Here is a 22,349-nt window from a genome sequence, read left to right as displayed (position 1 = left end):
ACCGTCCCTTTCACGCCACTCTTTTTAAAAATCAGGTACAATTTTTATGTAACCAGAACAACATTTTAGTTCTCCAGATGGTCATGCAAGGTCACTTTCTCAATGGCAACATCGCTGGGGCCCCTCTGTTAAAAATCCCAAGAAAATGAAAAAACCCTTAAGCTTGCTCCCCGCCCCTGCCAAATGTTTCCCTTTTTTTTAAACTAGAGGCAAATTCAGCAGTATCCTGTATTCTGTGTACATTGTTTTCAAAATTAATAAATGTGCAAATTATAAACAAACATTCTGTGCTTGAAAAAGGCAGGCAGAAAGCAGCCCAGCTCCCAAGCCTTCAACTGCAGGCAATCGTACGCCAGCGCTGCACTGCTGAACCAGCATCTCCGCTATTGTGCCTTGAGGCTGATTGTTACCGATAGCTAGGTCTCAGTGACACGTAACAATTTTGAACAACAGAATAATAATAATAATAAATAATAATAATAATATTAAATAATAAAAAAGAATAAAAATTAATAATATTCATCATCAACACATATCGTTCCATTCTCAGCTCTGACAAAGCTATAAAGCTTCTCCTCCCCCTTACTCATTTTATTATTATTAAAACCAAATAATAAAGGCAACAGTTTACTAATATCAAGTCATTTGGAAAAAAAAAAAAAACCACCACCACCACCCAGGACTTTTTCTCCAACTGCTCTACAATTCTTTATGTTTTACTGAAAATCACACCCTTGCACTGAACTTCAGTAAAGTATGAGCGAGTAATTCCACCGTGTACATATATTAAGCTCTGGACAGGCTGAACTATTGACCTCCTTTGCCACTAAAATATCAGTTAATCATAAAACTGAGCTGTGAGCTGTTACTCAGAAGCAGCAGCCAATGTAAGAGAATACCTTCTAACTTACAGTTGATAAAGCAGGCTAAGTGGACAATTTTAGATTAACACATATTTTCTACACGTCCCCAAGGAAAGGCAATCACAGCTCAGAGAATACGCTCAGAAGGACAACACACCCCAAAGCCACAGAAAACAGCCTTAAGGATTACTTCTGATTAAAGTGCTACCCTCTGCCTTTGGTTTTGTTTTTAAAATGCTTCAGAAGTGCATAATTTGAGCAATGACACTGGGCAAGAGGCATAGTCATACTGAAATAAAGCCCAGGTGCCCTGCGAGGATCAATGGGGAGGAAGGAGCCTCCAGCATCAGCAGCTTGAAATGATTTGTGCCTAACCACACGTCGCTGGGAACACGCCGCGCTCCGCACCAACTTCAGCAGCGCTTAGAAATGGAAATACAAAGCATACACCCGGCTATTAAGGAGAATCGTGTCGGAAAATAATGTTTTGCTTCACATGTTTTAGTCTTACTTCAGCCATTTAAAAATATTCAGTGGTTTCATCTGTTTGACTGCTCGGCACTCTCTTTAATTGCAGACTGATAAAACAACATGCACGTTTTCTAGCAAAATGCCATCACTCAGCTTCAGCGCAGAACAGATTACCTGGGAAATGCCGAGCAGGCAAACAGGCTGGTGGAGGACTTTTAACTAGTGGAAGAATTCTCTTAATTAGAAAACAATTTTGTTTAGCACTAGCGGAAACATTTACTAAATGAGTTGCCAGACACTGGTTTTGCTATAAGGAAGACGGAAAATGATCTAAATACCTAATAATAAAAGTGCATGTCTGATGCCAAGATAAGTACAACCATTGCTCAAATAGTTCAGAAGTAGGATACATCTCCAGCAAAGCACAGGCCAACTGATCAATAATATGTTATTAAAAAATGTCATGAAATTATAAATACTGAATGAATTATGGAAAAAATAATTTTCAATCTTTGTTTGAAAACAATGCTAATATTTGCTTAGATATTAAATAAACAGAGAGCAGAATACTAACCTATTCTTACTGATGTGTCAGTGAGTTTGCTATTGCTGCTACTTGGAATGTAAACATTAAAAACTCATCAGATCAACCTTCGCTAATGTGTGCTTTTTAATCCATACAGAGCGTAGACAAACTTCATGCCGAAAATTCACTTATTTCCTGCCACACCGTTTGACGTTGAGCAGATAATCAATTATAACTTGTTTCAGAATTTGAACTAATACGTACAATACTTATGGAAAGACAAAACTGACAAAGAACATCGACAGAAAAGAGAGTATCTCTCTGAAAAATAAGTCATCGTGCCAGAAACAAGAATTAGGAATAATTGAAGAATCTCCAGAAAGAAGATATTGCTGCAGAGATATCATCTAATACAGCATAGTAAATCACCTGCCAGTCACTTGTACAATACCAGCAGCAGCAGAGACTGCAGGGTGAGCTATTCCATTATTAGCTTTGCCTTTTCTTATAAAACTTCTCTTTGGAAGAGACTAATTTTTATGTTTATAGTTCGCCTTTTACAAGCAAAATATTTTAAAAAACAATTCATATTGACTTGAGCTTGCAGTTATCTTATAGAAGCCTTGGGAGAACGCTGCAGAAAAGGAAGGTCTGTCTTCATTTCCTAGACCCGTGAGGAGGCAGCAGGCTGACCTGCTGCTCAGCCTGGTGCTGTCCCCAACTCATGCCTGATGCTGGGCACAGTCCTTCAGTCTCCACCAACCCTTGCTGACTCATCACCTTTTTCCAATTGAAACTAGTTAATAGTAACATTAATTCACCTTTGCTTTCATGAAATAAGAAGAATCAGTCTTACTGCAAGGTAAACAACTCAAAATTTTATTAATATCAAAATAATACTGTCATGGAAGTTCAGATTTTTTTTATCTGCTTCATTTCATAGTGGATTAAATTGAGTTGAAAATTTGTCTCAAGCCAGACTAGATTTTCATGCCTTATATGTGAGTGTTAAGTTAAAAACAAATTCAAAATAAAATCACACTCACAATAACGTTGTTTCCCCTAACTGGCTTCTGAAAATATGTCACATAAATCATGACTGCCTTTCTTTTCCTTTCCCATTAAAAAGCTTTAGTCTGTCACACAGTGTGTAAATGAAATTATATTTTTTCAAGCACTAGGAAAAAGAACCCAAACATTTAGGATTTGTTAGTCTCAGCTCATTCTCTTTAAAATAGAAGCTGTTTTCAAACTCCTACTTTTTCAGAACAAAGCCTAAACCAATTCAGTCCAATAAATCAATGCTTTAACCTTACTTAGAGCTCAACGACTGTCATCTTAACAGAGGTGGAAACAAATATACTTTTACTTCACAGGAAAGACAGACTAAATTGTAAATAAGATCACAAATTCCAAAAGATGCCTTCAGCTTAGTCTTGCTCCAGCTGTGTGCCTCAGCTTCCAACAACACTACGCCCGATTTCAAAAAAGACTGATTTTCTGGGATTCATACTTATTGACCTAGTCCGTTTGAAGTTTTGGCTTGTGATCCAGACACTGCCCCTCTTCCTTAAGTAAACAAAATAAGTGGCCATCCATGCTTAGATGAGAACTTGAATAGCTGTCCCACTGAGGTCTGTCACCAACCATTTATATTTCCATTTTATATATGCATACATGTACACGACATATGGAAATCTGCAACTGCAGCTCTTCATTCTTACCATTTTAGTGCAGCTTTGAATAGATGGTTATCAGCACTCTTTGCTAAATCTAATATAGTGCAAACTTTAAAATACTTTAAGTCAGGCCCTAAAAATCCTGAGATTAGGAAAAAAAACCCACAATTTAATTTCTGCTTATTTGCCTCCCAGTCTGATGTTCAAATCTATAATTTTTCTCCTCTGCAACTATGAGACATAGGCATTATCTTTCTTCTTACAAAAGCTGAGATTAAAGTAACTTTAAGTAGCTTTAGAAGGAACAGCATATAACACAAGTTGGCACTACTTAATCATCTTGGCGCTGGCCACATAGGGGCACTCTAAAAAAACCAGAAGCAGACTGCAAGGTTCAGCAGCACATGATTTTGGTGGTGGTAGGTCAAAAATGGAGAAAAGAAAACACTCTTAATATTTACTATTGTATTTTAGGAGTTGTCAGAGATTCTGGCAGGCCATGCATATCTGCTTGGAAGAAGAAAAATTACCCAAAAATAGACTACATTTTTTGTAAAATTCTATTTCTTAAAGACATTCTTTTTCCATGCAAGAACCCTTATGCGCAAGTTTACTTAAAGTGCAAGTGAAAATATAAAGGTGAAAAAACAGGTGGTTTGTCCTTTCTAGAAATGATAATGTCTCTTTCCCCACATGAGAAGTAAAATGTTTTCTTAGCTTTCTAACATCTCAGATCCTAACCTACCCTCCCAAAGTTAGCAATGAGCAACCTAGACAGTGACCAGGCAAAGTGGGAGACACAGCAAATCCATATTGGCTTGGACACTTGGGGATCCTGTGGGTGCCACGGGAACCCTTAAGTTCTGCTACAGTTGGAGTCAACAAGCCTGCCAGCCAATTAAATCATTAAATAAATAGGTTTTTTTGGTTGTTCATTTTTCCAAAGCAGCGCTCACCTGCACATTTGGTCCTGGTGATGAGTGGTGGTCCTGGCTGTCCAGTCCCACCTTCACCCGGTCTGGTGAGCAGGACCCGAATCTCATATTCGGTGTCGGGGTCCAAGTGCCAGAGCTTGTACGTTGGCGCGTTGACGGCATGGGTTTCAGTCCAGGTCCCAGATGTCATTCGGTACTCCACTTCTTTCAGGATAATGGGTCCGTCCCCAATGATTGAGTTGGCATTCAGCTGAATGAGCAAGTACGTGGGCCCAACACCCAGCAGCTGTGGGGGTGCTATCGGCCGAGGCGGCTCTGTAGGGGAAACAAAAAAAAAAAAAGCCAGCGATAAAACAAAATCTGGAAAACCCATTAAGAAGAGGGCTCTTTCCACAGAAAGTTGTCAGGTTTTGGTCAGCAATGATTTCAAAACTCGAAAGCAAAATCAAACTGACGTCAATGAAGAAGAGCTGAGGAGAATTTCAGCTGATAGAAGCGAGTGACGCACCAGTGGCATCTGCCCAATGCTATTTTTTCCATTTAAAAATCTCAGCTAGGGACCACAAAATCCTATCTGATTTATATATTGCTACTTCTTAACATTTTTCCCGAAAAAAATCCGGGTTCATGCTCATTTATGTAATTTACTATGGCAATAACCTGTGATTTTCAGAAACATAACTGATTTTCTTTTATTGACAGAAGCCACACACGTACTTTCCTTAAATAAACAGTTGCAATAGTTGATACACTAGCCCTGCACAGAATATTCTTAAAAATGAGTATCACTGCAGTTCATTTGAAACCCCCCAGATGCGGTTAGGGTAAAAGATACAGATGCCTATTACAGGCATTCAGCATACTCCGAACTGAAGAAAACTGCCAGAAGAATGACAAAATAAAGACGTACAGCAACAACATATAACATGATTTTATTCTTCAGTAACTTACTGCTGATTTAGAAACTCAAACAATATGATGTACACTGCCTTTTGTCTTCGCCTGTTCTCATCAGCTTCCGCCTAAATATTTCAACACAGCTGAGAAGTGAAAAGGTAACAATGGACCAGGCGGGGAGGTGAAGTACCCCTTACCCTGAGAAATGTTTACATAGAGAAGTAGCACATTGCCTCGGCGTAATTTATTTTAAGAAACGAATCACAAGCAACATGTACTTTTCTAATAAAATGAATCCGCTGATAAACACGGAAGGTTCATTTTCATTCCAGATGGCTCATATTTCAACTAATTTGTTTCAGTTAATTAGGCAACAATGCTAAATTCAAAGCACGCAAGCATTTCACGCAGCAGCGATGCAGAACTAACAACGTGGCAACTCTGAGCAGGTAGAACGATCTCACGGCCAGTTCATTAAAAATAACATTTAAGCATAGACTGTAAGATTTCCCTAGAGGGGGGTCCTTCTCATCATCGCTCCCCCCACCCCTCTACACAAGAGAAGCTAAGATGCAGATGTGTTGCACATATTCTGCCTCCCGGGAATGACCCCACCAGTATCACTGACAGAGCCTGTGGGGAGGAGTGGTGATGGAGGGGCTCGCAGAGGGCCTCCAGACCTCCCCTGACATCCTACCCTCCCTGCATGGCGAAGTTTGGCTAACGACTCCCTGGTTCTCTACGTCCAGCAGTAAAGTTTCCCCTCCAGATACCAGAGCTAGCTCCCAACAGTGTATTTACCAGCTCTGTAAGCAACCAGGTTTCCCACATTTTGGTACAAAGGGATTTCTTGCAGACTCTTTTCTAAACTAGATGTGCCTCAAGCCACTCGGTTTGTAGACCAGGGAATCTGTGTACGTGCAGTAGTGGCTGCAAGTGGAGATCATTTTCTTTTCCTGGCATTGAAAAGGTGAACTCTCCAAGGTGTTCCTGTTTCTGCTTCAGGATATACAAAACTCTAGAAAGTATCTCAATTAATTATTAACATGTTTTATCCTGTTTTGGCAAGAAATGTGCATATGAACTAATTTAGATACCTACCTGCATCAAAGCTCAGAAATGCAGCCGGGCTTAATAAGGGCAGTTTATTTGCTGCGGAACTAACACATTAAATGTCAAACTAATGAATTCTAAGGTCAGTGTATATTACAGTAGAAAACATAAATGTTGATGAGCATGATACGCTACCAAGTCTGAGTTATAAACCTCTAAAACATAAGGCTATGTTTAGAAGTATACGCTTTGATTAAGAGCGTGATTATCACAAATAAAACCTCACATTAATGAGACTAATATACCATTGCATATTAAATTTTTATGTTAAGAGGTAAAGCGTATTCTTATATTAGCATGTGCATTTTGTTTTTAAGCTCTTGAGGACAAGGAGACTTACTTATAAAGTCTCTCCCAGTTCCAATAAATTATGCATGAATTTTAATCAGTTAGCAAATGAACAAGTAATTGTTCTGCAGCATTATTAATATTCTTCATAATACAATATACTATCAGAACCAGAGGTGAGGTGCAACCAGAAATCCCAAAAGTACACTAAGTATCAACTGAAGCATGCAATCCCAATATACCAGGCTAAACTTTTCTGATGTTACCCAATTAACTTTCTATTAATTATTCTAATTCGTTATTCTATAACCAGATCCATCAAATATACCCCAATTATAATTTCAAATCACATAATTTCCTTTTACATATACAGCAACCTGAAACTTTTACGGTTTAAAAATTGCCATTGGTAACTAAAAGACAGAACAAAGCCATTATTAATGTACTGGTTGCCATTCCCATAGCAAAAGCCATTATTAATGTACTGGTTGCCATTCCCATAGCAAATATCACACGTATCAACAATACTCCTCTTTTGGTGGGTTTTTAAACACAGTTCACATCCTCCAAGAAAGTGATGTTGCTGGCTTTTCACTATAGCAATCTGGGTCCACCTAGCAGTGAAGAACACTGTTTTGCAGCATCCTGAGAAGTCAGTCTGTCAAAAATGAAAAATCTGTCATGCGAGGTGTGGGAGGGAAAAGAAGAAAAAAAAAAAGGAGGGGGGGAGAAAAACCCCAAAGAAAGAGATGCATGAAAGGGAACCTCAAAGAAAAATCACCCTCTCAGAAGTTTGGTCTGGTTTATAAACAATGTAAAAACTCAGCTTCAGTCAAGCCAAGTGACAGCTTTAGAGTTCAGAGCTCGGATCAGAGGCAGTGTTGCAGAAAGCTGAGGCTCACACCAGTTACCCATCAGGGCAGCCTCCGTCCGGCCTGGCCCTGCCGAGGCACTCTGTCTGCAGATGGCCGCTATGGCAAATGCATTTTGTGGCTTCCAGTCACCCACACCCGCAGCCAGGTCAGGCAGGTGACCTCCCTCCGTCCCCCCGCTGCCCTGGTCACTGCAACCAAACTGGGGAACTGTACCCTTCATTTCTGTCAAAAAAAACCCCTCACCCCCCCTCAATTACTATGAGCAGATGTGGCCAAGGCACAGTATTTCTAGCAAGCAATTTTCACTGAGCAGGGTTCCTCTTTTCTTGGCCATGATCCCTCTGTGAACAGCCACAAAGGTTCTAAACAACGTTTTATGAAAAAATATTTCAACCCATGGATGGTTTATTAAGTCATCAGTAGAATCATGGTTCCAATACGTACTGAAAACACGCGCTAAACAGTTTGAACAAAGACCCTGCACAGTGAGTTTTGTTTCTTCCTTTTGCTAAGCACAAACTTTAGAATTCCTTTTCCAGCGTGACTAGTTTAATTACTGACTCGTTTTCCGACTATACTTTTTAGCCACTGCTTTAAGGTGTTAAATCTGACGAAATCTCTTCCAGTACTCACGACCACTAACATCTCTGAAAGACTATATAAAAAGAGCACTTGCACATCTGCAAGACATTAAAGAAATGAAACTATTTTCATGCATAGCATTTTGCAGTATTTGGCCAGTTCTGGTTTTGACACAAAATGCCCACAGCTAAGTTAATCAAAAATTAAGACTGACATTTTGTCAGTACAAAGTTCCCATTCTGCTGAGCTACTAGCAGTACATTATGCTCACATCAGTATGTATATGACATTACATATTAAATGCACTGTGATATTTAGGCACCAATGACTAAAATAAGCATGCAGCATCAACCTCAGCTATAAGTCTTCCTACAGTTAAGTAGTTGTGTCATATTCTTAATATTCAATATTGTATGCAAATTATATATTCATAGACAGAAAAAGCAACCAGAAAAGGTCACTAGTGTTATTAGTACAGTAACTAGTATGCATAAAACTTTCTATATTCCCAAGTAACATATGCATACTATCTTGCTTAATGCTATTTGCTCAGCCTGGGTGACAATAGCCCTACTATGTTGCCCTCCAAAACTAAACACCTCCTAAATTTAAAATAAAGGAAGGGAGTTGAATTAGTATCTTTGTGGTAATCATATACTGTTAATGATCAGTTCAAAGCAGGAATAAAAAATAAAATCAAACCAAACCAGAATCCTACAAGTTGTCCCACTTTGGAGGAAAAGCTGATAATAGATGGATGTTTGATAAAATCTTATTTATTTACATGAAGTCATGTAAATCGCTGAGCATAACATGTACCAGTCACAGGAGACTGTTAACCTTGCTCACAGCAGAAGGGTTTGGGGAGGTGGGGAGGAGAGGGCTGCTCACCACACAGCCCGAACATAGAAGATAGGTGCATGCCTTCATTCTTGCCATTCTCCTTCCCATCCCTGCCTTGTACGGAGCCTCCACACATTAATACTCTGCATTAATAGCCTGCAAGCTCCTTCTGCTCACGTGCGCAGTGTGCCTTCCCTCTGGTGATGGCATGCCAAGCCTCCTCTGTCAAATACCTTACACAAAGCTATACAGTTGGTATGCTGATGGGTATCAACAGTTTAACCAAATACATACAACAGGGGTAATCATCAAAAGCTTGATTTTTACAAGTATAACAAAGCATTCATTTAGTAAAAGAAGCCCAACATCAACCTCACCCCTCCAGAAATTAAAATCAGTATGTCTTAACTACACCATACACTGTCAAGAAAGCAGGTAAATCAAAAGAATATAAATTTCCTTTAAAATTTTTCATAATTCAGAGAAACAAACAAACAAACAAGTAAATCCACATAAATATAGCTAATACTGGATGTTCTGGGGACTACAGCGGAGATGCTTCCACAAATGACTCAAGACTGACTTGGCTCCTACCTAGATCAAACTCATTTCCTCTTCTAGGGAAATTTCTTGCACAGCTGTTCAAGCATGTCTGCACATTTCTTGCAAGTACTCCGGGTTTCTAGTTGAAGTTCAGTGCCTGACCCGCACTGGCTATGGATAGTTAGAGCACGATCGTTGCCATATGAAGCCCCCTGGGACCAGGGGCCCTAGGGATTGCAGTCTGAGACACCCAAGGCATATAGGCCAAGTGGAAAATCCCTGCTTGCCAGGAGCTGGACCTGTGCAGAAGCGTGCTGGTGCCTCTGCGCTGGGCTCCAGATTGCAAACGGAGGTGTTGTGGCAAAGCTGCGTCAGAAGACCCACGGCACAGAGCCAGAAGAGCGTGGGGAAGCAGGCTGCCGATCCCATGCAACAGCTATTCTGCTTCAGTACTCTTCCTGTACTGGAAGACTACATACGGCTTTAGGGATTCACACGTTTTAAAAAAAATATTGAAAAACTGAAGAACCAGGAACGTTTGTTCCAAAGTTGGAGAAAATGTATGAGATTTAGCAGAAAGAACTATGGCAGTCAAGTACTAATATGGAAACAAAATTCTCAATCTTAAAGCTGGTTAATCCAATGGAAAAAAAAAATTAACAAGAAGCAGTGACTGAAAGCTTAAATTCAAATACAGTATTAAGCCACAAATTTAACAGTGAGAATAGTAACTGAAGAACAATGACTGATAATACTGTAGGAAATTCTGCATTCTCTGAGTGTTTTCAGTCAAGGCTGGGTGTCTTCTTATAAATTATATGTTAGAGGAAAAAAATAGAAAATTATAACAATATGTAAGGCCACAAAAAAGTACAACTGAAAGAAATTATGCAGTCGTGAAGGTGGTCACAAAATGAGCTATGAAAAGTTTGAGGATAAAAACAAACCATGGAGACTTTCAGCACAAGTACCGGGTTCCTTTTATTTTTAGAAAAAGTGTTCTGCATGCAGCATATCTTTAATATGAACTAGAAATATTTTCATTCAACACTCCAAAATCGTTAGGAAGTACTGCTCTGCTAGGATAAAAAATTCAGAATTTAAGACAAAAAGGTTTATTTTGGACTTGTGCCTGCCTGAAAGGACACCTGGCTGTCTTTTACACTGACAGCAGCCTGACAAGACCTGTCGCCCTCAGCACCAACAAAAGCTGTATTAAAACAAACAGGGGGCTTTGCCAAGTAAGGGGAGAAGCATTACAGAAAGCAGTACTTGCCTGATGAGAAATTCTTCTACCCAGTTAAAAAAACAGGTTAATGCAGGGGATTGAGGGATCCCAAGCTGAAAGCACAGATCTGCCTAACAGCAGAGGTATCATGAACCTTAGAGTCACAGAAAGCCTCTGCAGTTTATGTTTAGATTTCCAGAAAGATCTCAAGTTTTCACTTCCTCTGCATGACAGACTACACTCACAGCTCAGTCTGTCACCCTATACATGCCATCTCTAGTGAGTAGTTAGGTCCTTAATGGTTTTGTTGTATAACACACGGAAGACAAATAAAAAACCCAACAGCCTACGCATCAAAGAGATTGCCCAATACACTGAGGACAGTTCATCAGTAGGAGCTGAGTACTCTACTGGGCTTCTGAAAAGAAAGAAGAAAAATGAAAAAGAAAGAAAAAAAGCTGTCACTTCTAACTTGTATTTTATTTTTCTGGATTATTAAGACCACATCTCTAGATGTACATTGCTCTGAGACCTTCTAACCACTAGCCAAGACTTCACCTGCCAAGTCCAATGAAGTTGCATCAGGACCATCTTAACTAACCAATTCAAAGATGCAGACACACACGCATCCTAAAGAAGAGAAATGCTGTTTTTACGGGCTTAGCTCTCAGGATTCTTGCTTGCACAACATATAGTGGTACTTGATTTTCCCACCTGGGCAGCCCACCTTATTCTTGTGGCAAAGGAGGAGAGTAAGTGTAAGCTTATTCTTGGCCAGACATACTATGCATCAGCTACAGAGATTACTCCTGCCCAAAAGACGTGCTTTTGTGATCTGAAAAACATCAGAATAAAGGAGCAGATGCACAAGCAAGTCTTCAATTGCTGTAGGGTTGCCGATAGAAAAGGGAGGGGTTGGAGAGAGAGGCAGCTGCCACAACAGCCTTTTCTGTTCCCAGCCGGCTCCCAACCTCTTTCTTCCCTGCAAGGGTTACACTTTTGTCTACCACCTTCCTACCCTCTCAGTTGGGTAGATTGTACCAGTTACACACCACCAGCTGGGCATGAGCCACCACTGCCCAACCGATGCTTGGTCCTGTGTCTCACCTTGAAAGATACTGAGGCACGGTGGCAGGGTATCTTTCAGGCTTCAGCCCGAAAGGCTTCAGAGGGATGAGCTCGAGTGCAGGCTGCGCGTGTGCAGGAGGGCACGCTTGCTTAAACCAGCTGTACACTCAAAATAACACACAGAGACCTCAGAGGAGTTTTAGAATCACCTCCTCTACTCCAAGATCAAACTGGTTATAGATTCATACAATAAAACCCCACCAGCTGCAAGCCCTTTGGAGTTCTCACAATCCTTGGCCATTCTTCAGGTTTAATTAATATTTCCCTAAGCCACTGCTTGACTTCTCTATTTGTTCATAAACTGATTTACCGCTTTTGCAAGAAATCTGTTTGTTTGTTTTCCCCAATGGTCAAAAACTTCTCTCTGCTCGTCAAATTTAACTCATTTTAACAGCTGCTTTATTTTTCTATATTGTTATTTTTTTCTGACAAAAGTTTCTATTGCTCCCACTTTTGTCTTCTGCAGACAACTTGGCAGAAGCATTTATTGTGGGTTCCTGCTGCTCATGCAAGTTAACAATATGAAGAGAAGGCAGCAAAAACCTTGTCAGCAAATAACTCACTGTAACATATTACACCACGTAATGATTCCACGTAGAAAATCATGTACAAATTGGCAGGTTTTTACAGTTAAGTGTTCCAAATAGCCACAAGCCTCCCTTTACATTTTTTTCAAAAAAACAATCAAAAGCTAATTCAGACTTATCTCAGCTGCTGTCCTGCAACCATAAGCAATGGTGGCTGCATGGAGAAACTTGAACAGCTTGTGATCTAGTATTCTTCCACAAAGCTTTTTCTCCAGCTCTTTTTTTTTTGTTTTTAATGATGCTTATGCAGACTTAATTCCTGTGACTCCAGAAACATTCTCTCTGTGACTTTAAAATACAGTTTATGACAACTGTTCAGTACCTGGTACTAGTTGCTAGTCCTGAGGTTGAGACACACTACCTACAAAATGTTACATTTTAATTAAGAGAGTTAGTTGTCTGGAACAAAAGAACTCATTCTAAGCAATAGCTTAGTGACCAAGTTGAATCAAGTGATTTATCCAACTCACTTCAGAGAGTCTGCAAGACCATTTTCATTGTCTTTTATGACTCGGAATGGAAAAACTGAAAGAATCTATTTTAAAGAAACATTCAAAATAAGTATCTATAGCACAGTGAGATTCAGGTTATTACCTAGAGAATCAGTTACTGGAGAAAAACCAGCAACAGACATAAATGGCAAATTGAACAGTGAGCTTATGACGCTGGCTTAGGCAGGGTACTGACATGTGCCACCGTAATATCATCTTTAATTTTGGTCTGCAAACGGGGATGCTATATCCCAAGCTCACCTCAAACTACTGATTTATCTTTGAGCACCTGCCTATATCAAGTTTGTGTGGTAAGTACAACAAAGTCTGCAAGCTGATGCAGCTAAAATCTATTTAATTTAAGTGACGTGGCAGTTACTGACCACCTGAAGTGCTGAAATAGAATTATTTCAACAGTGAAAACTGCTAACTTCTGCATAGTGATTTTATATCCTATGCATCACCGCGGCATTTTAGTCACCTTGATTTGAAACATCACTGCATTCATTTTATTATCTTCCTTTAAATAAAAGGAACAGTGTCAACTTTAGCATTGTCAGCAGAAACCATAAACAAGGTTAAGCTCATGCCCAGCTTACATGTAAAAAAAAAAGGTCTTTCTAAATATTGGAGCATGTCATCCCTCTACACAATTTATGAGCAGAACACATGCCTATTTATTGAATGATAGTAGGCTATGCTACTCTGGGAATCAATCAGAAGAGTATGACATATTTTGTCAAAAAGATTGCATTGTGTTAAAGACACTTATGCAGTACACTCCTACAGGAAAAATGAATACATGTAAGAAAAAGAGGTGCCTGTAATGAGAAGACATTCAAATCTTAAAAAAAAAAGGGAAAAAAAATCGCTCAGTATAAATGAGTCAGCTATAGGAATGTCTCGGGCAAAGACTTGATCACAATGACTTCATTATCCACATGTATCAGTAATTCCTTTGAGATCTCAACGATGAGATTATTGTTGGAAAGAAATATTTTATCTGCTTCATTGTCAGGAACCAGTAGGTTAAGAACAAAATTGAATGCCTTCTTCAAAAATTGGTACTTCCCAAGAAAGAATTACTCTCAACTCTACAAGGCTTTGCAATGGCATATTTGACAATACTGCATTCCGCATGCACATCCACATGCTGTCAATGATGAGAAGGAATAAAACGAGATTAGGGATGGAGTGCCTGAAGGACAAAATACTGTTTTAGAGACTCCAGGATTTTCTTTTACATAATTATGTAATAAGAATATAATTTTGTTTTTCTTCCTGCTTCTGAAGTACTTGGCTTTTTATTTTTTTCTTAATTTCAAGTTTGAACTGGCCAAATAAATAGATATTGCAAAGATTTTTGCATTGTTGTTTTATCTATTGATGCTATAGTCATGTTCGCGTTCAGTTTACTGCCTAAACAAACTAAGCACAGGAACTTTCTTTTGGCCAAATGTTACAGTGACGTATTTATAATCAAACTCAAATACTTCAAACACCTGCAATAAAACTAGAGCATTTCACCAGAATTCAGTGACAACAACAAAAAAAAAGGAGAAAGAAGAAAACTATCACAGATTTACACCTTACTAGCTCTACATCTCCATAAAACTTGAAAGCTGAAAAAACTCACCCAGCCAGCACTCCTGGATTTCAGTGAAAGCCATCTACCCTACCTGCATGAGGCTATCAATAACAACTTTGAATTACCTACACGCAGCCTGGCTGTATTTCTTCGGTGAGGTGGAGCTTTCTTCAACTGATTACACAACTGTGCTACCTGGGAGATCTGCACTTTCCCGCATACCGACTGACTCTCGTGCCGGGGTGTTTGCCTGTCCCGGAAGACACTTTATATCCGGACAAATTTTTATCATCAGCTTTTCTGCATGCCTTTTAAATAACAGAGAAAAATGTTTCACATGTTGTTGGGACAGTGTCATAGCCAGACAGAATTCACAATTGTATCATGCTCTTTAAGTGCAATGAGCTGTACACATCGCTGTACCAGAAGAGAACAGAAACACAAAGTACCTGCAGCTGAGAGGAATAGCTGGCATGGCTTTGGTTTCCAAGCATTTACAGTTTTATTTAATAGTAATTACAGAAACTTCAAGCATGTAAGAGATGAGTCATGGACATCTCGCCTTCCCAGCCCGCCCCATTCTCCATAATATACCTGCTCACCTGGCACCTGAGATACCATTAGCATTCCCAGAACTGCTCACTGCCATGTAGTACCTGTGCAGGTTGTTAAGTATGACAGACAGCCACCTGCAAGCTGTTTGTGTGCCTACAGGGCTACATGCCAAATCACTTGCTTGAGGCTTCCCCTAGCCCACCACCTTGCACTGTTCTCCCTCAACTTCACCTGCCCAGCAGCACCCTGGGCCCATCCAGGCAGCCCCAATTCCTTCTCCTGTGTCTCTGTGTCTTTCTGTTTCTGGTTATTTGATCCATCAAATGAAGGAAGCCACGTACTTTAAGGACTGATTTTACTGTAAGCACTAATGCAAACCATGGATCTTGATGCGCAGAGGTAGGAGAAGGCAGGAAGGAAAGCAGCTCACACACCATATTTATTGAGGCAATACCCTTATGAATGTGCAGGAGACACAGATGGGCTTAAAACCTTCCCCTTCAGACTGTCAGGGCAACCAGGAATGCCTCTAGAACAGGATAAATAATGTCTCCCTCTTCCAAAGTTCTTCCTCAGGTATCCCATTTCATTGAAGTTAAAAGCTTTCTGTCAGCGCTTCAGTACTATCATCAAAAGAAAAATGGATACAATTTAGTATATGGGTTACACATTAATGATTATCTAGAGATTTTGTGTGTGCTCAGACTATTCAAGTTTATGGGGGGAAAAAAACCCAGAATCCACCACTTCTGAGCAAACTTATTTTTGAGGGACCATTTCCTTGCTCAAATCCTTCCATTTCTATTCATAACCTTTTCCAAGACACATTTAGATGTTCCCACCAGCAGTGTCTTTACATTTCTTATTACAGCATGCCCAAATATTTCTTGCCAAAAATGCCAGAAGGCAGCCCACTGGAATGACAGAGAAGGGGGCTAATTATAGGAGGCACTGAGACACTTCCCTCAATCTATGCAATGAACCAACAGAAACCAAAATGGAAACCCACTTGGTTAATTTTACACCACAGTTTTACACCACAGATATGAATTACACATCATCTAATGCCCATCTAAAAGGGCAACCCTGCTCCTCCAATTCCCACCATTGGTGTCGCTTGCAGTGCCACTCATCTACTCTACATCCAAGGCAGTTTAGGTTTAAAACTGATCTTGGGGGGGTGTACATGGAGGTTTCCTGCTTTCCTGGGTCCCTGAAGCAGCTCCCAGTGGCTTCAGACAAGAGCCAGTGGCAGAACAGAAGCAGGAGCACAAGTCCTGGCACTTGAGAGAGAGGAAAAGGAAGAGCAAGGATTGAGACTGCCTTTTCAGCAGGTGCTGGTCATTACATCTGCTTAGCTTCACCATGAAAGCCACCTTCAGGAAGCAGGGGGGCGATAGGGGTAGCCAAAAGGAACCAACACCCTTGCCACAGCACCTAGACAGATGGTAAGAAATACCTATGAAATGAAGCGAACAGGTAACAAAGCAGCTGCCCACCTTCTTGTTGCCAAATGGATTTTGACTGTGCTGAAAAGCCTCTAAGAGCTTTCTAGAAAAACAAACCAGAACAAAAATCCTCACCACTTCTTCTGCATGCTAGTAAGAAACACATTACGATATATGTTTCTTTAAAGGAATGAACAGATTATAATGATTTATTACAAGTTTTGACAATGCAGTGTTGGGAAGTAGAAATGGAAGAGTGAAGCTGATGACTAAATTCTTACGTAGTCAATGGAGACGGGTGACCATTTCATTTGTATCATGAGAACAGCTTCACTCCTAAGAGGCCAAGTTGGTTTAAGGGCTTTTTTTTAGCAACAAAAATGGGGAATGGGAATATTTGCTTTTTAAAGAGAAAGCAGCACACTAGATTAACAGAAAATAGGGTAGCTTTTTGACCTAAAAAGTATTTAGGCTTTATTGGGATATCTTCATAATCTAGTTTTCAGGTGGGGCTGTTCTGTTAAAGAGTTTGAAAATGTGTATATTGTCAAGTATGATAGTGTTGCTATGAAGAGGGTGTCCTTGTAATTAAGTTGACACCCAGTACATTGAATCCCAAATTCACTACAGGACATAAAAGCATAGACAGCTTAAAAATGAGTATGTGCGTTAGATGATTTGGATTATAAAAATATGTTTTAAGGAATACTTTGTAGAAGTTTTTTATGAGTTCACAATATACTATTATCTTTGTTTTGTTGCAACAAAGATTCAAAGTATAAATATGACAAAAAACTTCCAACCATTTACTCTGGAAGAGCAGCTCCCTGAGTACAGTAACAGAGTCTAAATTTTGCATCTTATTTCTTTTGACACAAACATTTGCTTCTCTGTAGTAATATTTATGTGATTAGTGTGACTGCTTACACCAGAAAAAATCTGGCTAGAAAGTCACCGTTTGTCTTTCTGGTCTCACAAGAAATAGACGCATTAAATCGTAACCTAACTGGACAATCAATAACAGCCAGCTCAAGTGCCTGTAGATTGACAGCACAACTAATCCACAGTGCTTGATGTTCACTCATTAGCAATTAAGAGTTAACTGTACCTTCAGATATGGGTTGCATATCGTATCTATACCACTCATCTGAGAGGCAGAAGCTCTTGCACTCAAGTTTGTAGAAACGTTCCCTCGGAACAGATGGACAACGTGATGGTGGTGCACTGGGGAAGCTTGACTTTGAAATCCAGTCTGCACTTCCACTGGGTGGGAGGATAGGACAGCACTGTTGTTAAATACTGTGCTCATCACCTAAAGAGTACCATCCTGAACAACCCTCCAGATCTGCCTGTTTATGTCAAGGCATCTGCCTATTTATGACTAGGTTTCAGTAAATGGTAACACTGGTGACTGAAATCATAGAACACCCCCGATATGCGAAACAGCTGAGTAGGGTAGGGATCTTCAGAGAAAAGAGATGATCTAGGGGTAATATTGTGACAGAGCTTTAAAAAAAATCACACACCTGAGAGATGTTGGGATTCAATTAATCTTCGCCTTTTCCAATACAGCAAATATAGGTCATCAAGTGAAGCTAGAAGAAGGCAGACTCAAAAATAAAGAAGAAATGAAGGGGTCTTCATGCCAAAAAAGGTAGCAGTCTCATTGCCAAATGAGATGTGGGCAAATGAAGGTTACCCCCTACTAATCAGACAACCACCAGGCACAGCACTATTGCTAAAAGGAATCAGATGCCGAGAGGGTATCAGGGAAAATGTCATCTGTCCTTATTAAGCTCTTTCTTCTCCCAAGAAGTCCTCCTCTGGCCACTGCTTAAGAATGCTGATTTAGTTGGATCCTTGGTTTGAATAGTTGTGATTGTCCCTTGTTGTGCCCCTGTATTCTGTTAATCTCTCCCTATTTAAATTCAGGAATTTTGATATTGCATGGCTAAACTGAAGACAGGGATATCAAATATAAGGCAAGATTAATGATAATTTTTATACACTGCCCTAATTCAGGCAACTGAGCTGATTCCCACCTCATCACAGCTTTAACATCTGAAATAAGATACGCTTCTATAATAGTCAAATTAAAAGAAAAATTTCATTCTTTTTTGCTAACTTATTTTAACCACCCTAAGCTATCTTATTAATGTTTTGATGAGCAAACCTGATGTCGTGGTTTAAGCCCAGCCGGACTAATCACCACACAGCTGCTCACTCACTCCCCTTCCTCAGCTGGACAGGAGAGAGAAAATATGATGAAAGGCTCGTAGGTTGAGACAAGGACATAGGGAGATCACTCACCAATTACCATCATGGGCAAAACAGACTTGACTTGGGGAAATTAGTTTAATTTATTACCAATCAAAATCAGAGTAGGATAATGAGAAATAAAACCAAATCTTAAAAAAACAACACCTTCCCCCCACCCCTCCCTTCTTCCCAGGCTCAACTTCACTCCCGAACCTCTTCCCCTCCCCGAGCGGCGCAGGGGGATGGGGAATGGGGGTTGCGGTCAGTTCATCACACGTTGTTTCTGCTGCTCCTTCCTCCTCACACTCTTCCCCTGCTCCAGCGTGGGGTCCCTCCCACAGGAGACAGTTCTCCACGAACTTCTCCAACGTGGGTTCTTCCCACGGGCTGCAGTTCTTCACGAACTGCTCCAGCATGGGTCCGTTCCACGGGGTGCAGTCCTTCAGGAACAGACTGCTCCAATGTGGGTCCCCCGCGGGATCGCAAGTCCTGCCAGCAAACCTGCTCCAGCGTGGGCTCCTCTCTCCACGGCTCCACAGGTCCTGGCAGGAGCCTGCTCCAGGATGGGCTTCCCACAGGACCACAGCCTCCTTCAGGCATCCACCTGCTCCAGCGTGGGGTCCTCCACGGGCTGCAGGTGGATATCTGCTCCACCGTGGACCTCCATGGGCTGCAGGGGGACAACCTGCCTCACCATGGTCTTCACCACGGGCTGCAGGGGAATCTCTGCTCCGGCGCCTGGAGCCTCTCCTCCCCCTCCTTCTTCACTGACCTTGGTGTCTGCAGAGTTGTTTCTCTCACATATTCTCACTCCTCCCTTCTCCGGCTGCCGCTTCCCGTTTTTTTCCCCCCTTCTTAAATATGTTATCACAGAGGCGCTACCACTGTCGCTGATTAGCTCGGCCTTAGCCAGTGGCAGATCCGTCTTGGAGTCGGCTGGCATTGGCTCTATCAGACATAGGAGAAGCTTCTAGCAGCTTCTCACAGAAGCCACCCCTGTAGCCCCCCCTGCTACCAAAGCGCTGCCACGCAAACCCAATACACCTGAGAACATACAGCTTCTTATTCTACCACTACTGCATATTTTAATTCTTGAATATGATGCTAATCAACATCTCTTCAGGCTGAGGTAGCACACTGAAGGTTCAGTAACTAGCCTTGTGTATTCACGTAAGAAAGGCAACCAAAATCAACAACGCTACAGAAATAATGAGGAGAGAAGAAATTACTAGGGCAGAAATTGGACGGTACAGCTTTCCTCTCCAAATACAAGATCCACTGCTAATACAGTTTACAACAATATACACCTTTATGGAGATTGCTACCTTCAAAGGTTACACAAGTAAAGTACGTTATTTATTAAATTCAGATTGCCTGTGCATACGGGCATTTTGTCTAAGACTGTGTTTGCTGGTTCTGCATGTTAAACCAAGCTGCTAAGAGCAGATTACAGTAGTACTCAGAGGCAAAAATAAATCACATGTCACCGTATTACCAGTTAAAACAAATAGGAACAGTACCTGGAAGAAGCCCTTACATTTTATGTAAGTATTGGTAACAAAAGCATGTAGTAACCATGGGGAAAAAAAATGTTGCATAATATTATCAGCAAATATTATTATCAGTACACAAACCTAGTAGCACTCTTACAGGAATTTTAAATACTACTTTTCATGAAGACAAGGAAAGTCATGACTCTTCCTGTCAGATCCCAAAGTCCTGCCTCAAACTTTTGATGTGTGAGTGTTCTTTGAAGGATTTTTTGTTTGTTTGTTGTCTGTTTTTAAATAACTGCAAGCACCAGGAAACCTCTCTCATGGGACTCACTACCCTTCTGTCAACTGTGGTTTTAGGGAAAAAAAGGGAGTTCTGTCAATTCAGTCAGAGGACTGGTAAAGTTACCCTACTGAACTCTGTTTAGGCTTCTACCTCTGGATCCAAATAATTATCTTGCCTGCTTTCAAGAAAGCCTCTGCCTGTTATTCACCCTCCTCCCCATCCTGAAATGGGAAAGGCAAGCTGGGTTTATGTTCAGAATAGGTGCACGTAACTTTTTTCTAAGCATAACAAGCCACAACACAGCATTTTGACATTTAAAAAAAATCCCCTAAACATTCTACTTTTTATTTATAACAGCTTGTCCTTCCAAAATTCACTTGAGTTTTACTTTAAGAAGGTAAATGGTTTGGCCACTGAACTGAGAAGTCAGCGATCAGCTAGATGTGTATCTCTAAGCCCTCCCAACCGACAGACTGGCACACAGGCTCCCGACTTCTGAGGCACATTTTCAGGGTGCAAACCCTTCTGTTTAGTATGCACATGCAGCCAGTGAAAATTCAGGGGCTAGATGACCCTGAGCACAAAGCCAATTCTGGCTTTTTCTCCAGTTCTCAAATAATTCCTTTCTCAGGGCCACACAAGTGCAGGAAACCTATTTTATAGTTAACTTTGGTTTGTAGTATCTCTATATTCTTGGCTGTAACCAATCTCACACACACATATTTTATACCTTCCTAAGTGCAGAGGCTTAGAAATTGAAAACAGAATTAACTCCACATACAAAAATATTCCTTCTCCTTGGGAATGAAATGGGCTAGATAGGATGAGGTTAGGATTGGGATTTGGGAGGTGGGGTGGAACAAAACACTCAATAAAAGTTGAGAGGGTTAAGATAAAAACATTGAATAATTCGTCCAAATTCAGCAAATAGCTGCAATAAAAACCACTTACATTAGCATTTCCAAAACAACATGTTTTGACTTTTCAGCCCAGTTGCATGTGGGGCACTAGATAATAACACGGGGCATTCAGAGGGTAGTTCAGGATTGTGTCTATAAGAAGCGGCTTATTCAGCCTCTCAGCAGAAGGACGATCCACATCCATTCCTCTCTTCTAACTGAACTAGAGCAAGGATTTGAGCAGAGACTTCCCATTTCCCAGGACAGCTCTTTAACCTACAGGCTCAAGGATTCTCAGAGGAGTCTACATCCCCTGTTTTGAAGCTGAACCATTTTCTACAACACATTCATTAAGTCATATGTCTACCTACAAGGGTCAGGAAGAACACGTGGTTTTTTGCTGTAGCTCCAATTAGTGCAGCAATATTTCTATCCGTGGTGGTAGTATTTTGTGAATAGATGCATCCGGTTTATCTCATTTTCCTTAAGATACTAAAGAATTAAGAAATAAAATGGCAAATGAAGTCAAAACTGATAAATACAAAGCAGTGCATGTGAGGGGGAGAATCTCTTATGGACTCTAAATCTGTATAATCGGACAGGAATAATATCTCTGTGGGGAATTTCATGACCGTATCATCTCAACTCTGAGAAAAAGCCAGATACGATATCAGCGATTATTAGGAACAGAACAGAAAAGAAAGCATAATAGCCTGTGCTACTGTGTAAACTCACTATGTTCTCACAACTAAAATAAAAGACATAGTTCTGG

General features: G+C 40.5%; 1 protein-coding gene across 1 annotated transcript in view; it reads right to left on the bottom strand.

Annotated features, from left to right (window-relative positions):
- The window catches only part of PTPRK (protein tyrosine phosphatase receptor type K), a 320,227-nt gene that overhangs the window by 162,044 nt on the left and 135,834 nt on the right, over positions 1 to 22,349 (bottom strand). Inside the window, exon 6 of the mRNA XM_059835338.1 lies at positions 4,496 to 4,789. Coding sequence (XP_059691321.1) covers positions 4,496 to 4,789 — 294 coding nt within the window. The remainder of the gene's footprint in view (positions 1 to 4,495; positions 4,790 to 22,349) is intronic.

The sequence above is a fragment of the Gavia stellata genome, chromosome 2 (genome assembly GCF_030936135.1).
Source record: "Gavia stellata isolate bGavSte3 chromosome 2, bGavSte3.hap2, whole genome shotgun sequence".
NCBI lineage: Eukaryota > Metazoa > Chordata > Aves > Gaviiformes > Gaviidae > Gavia > Gavia stellata.
Note: the sequence above shows the minus strand (reverse complement) of the source record. Positions and strands in the feature narration are given on the sequence as shown.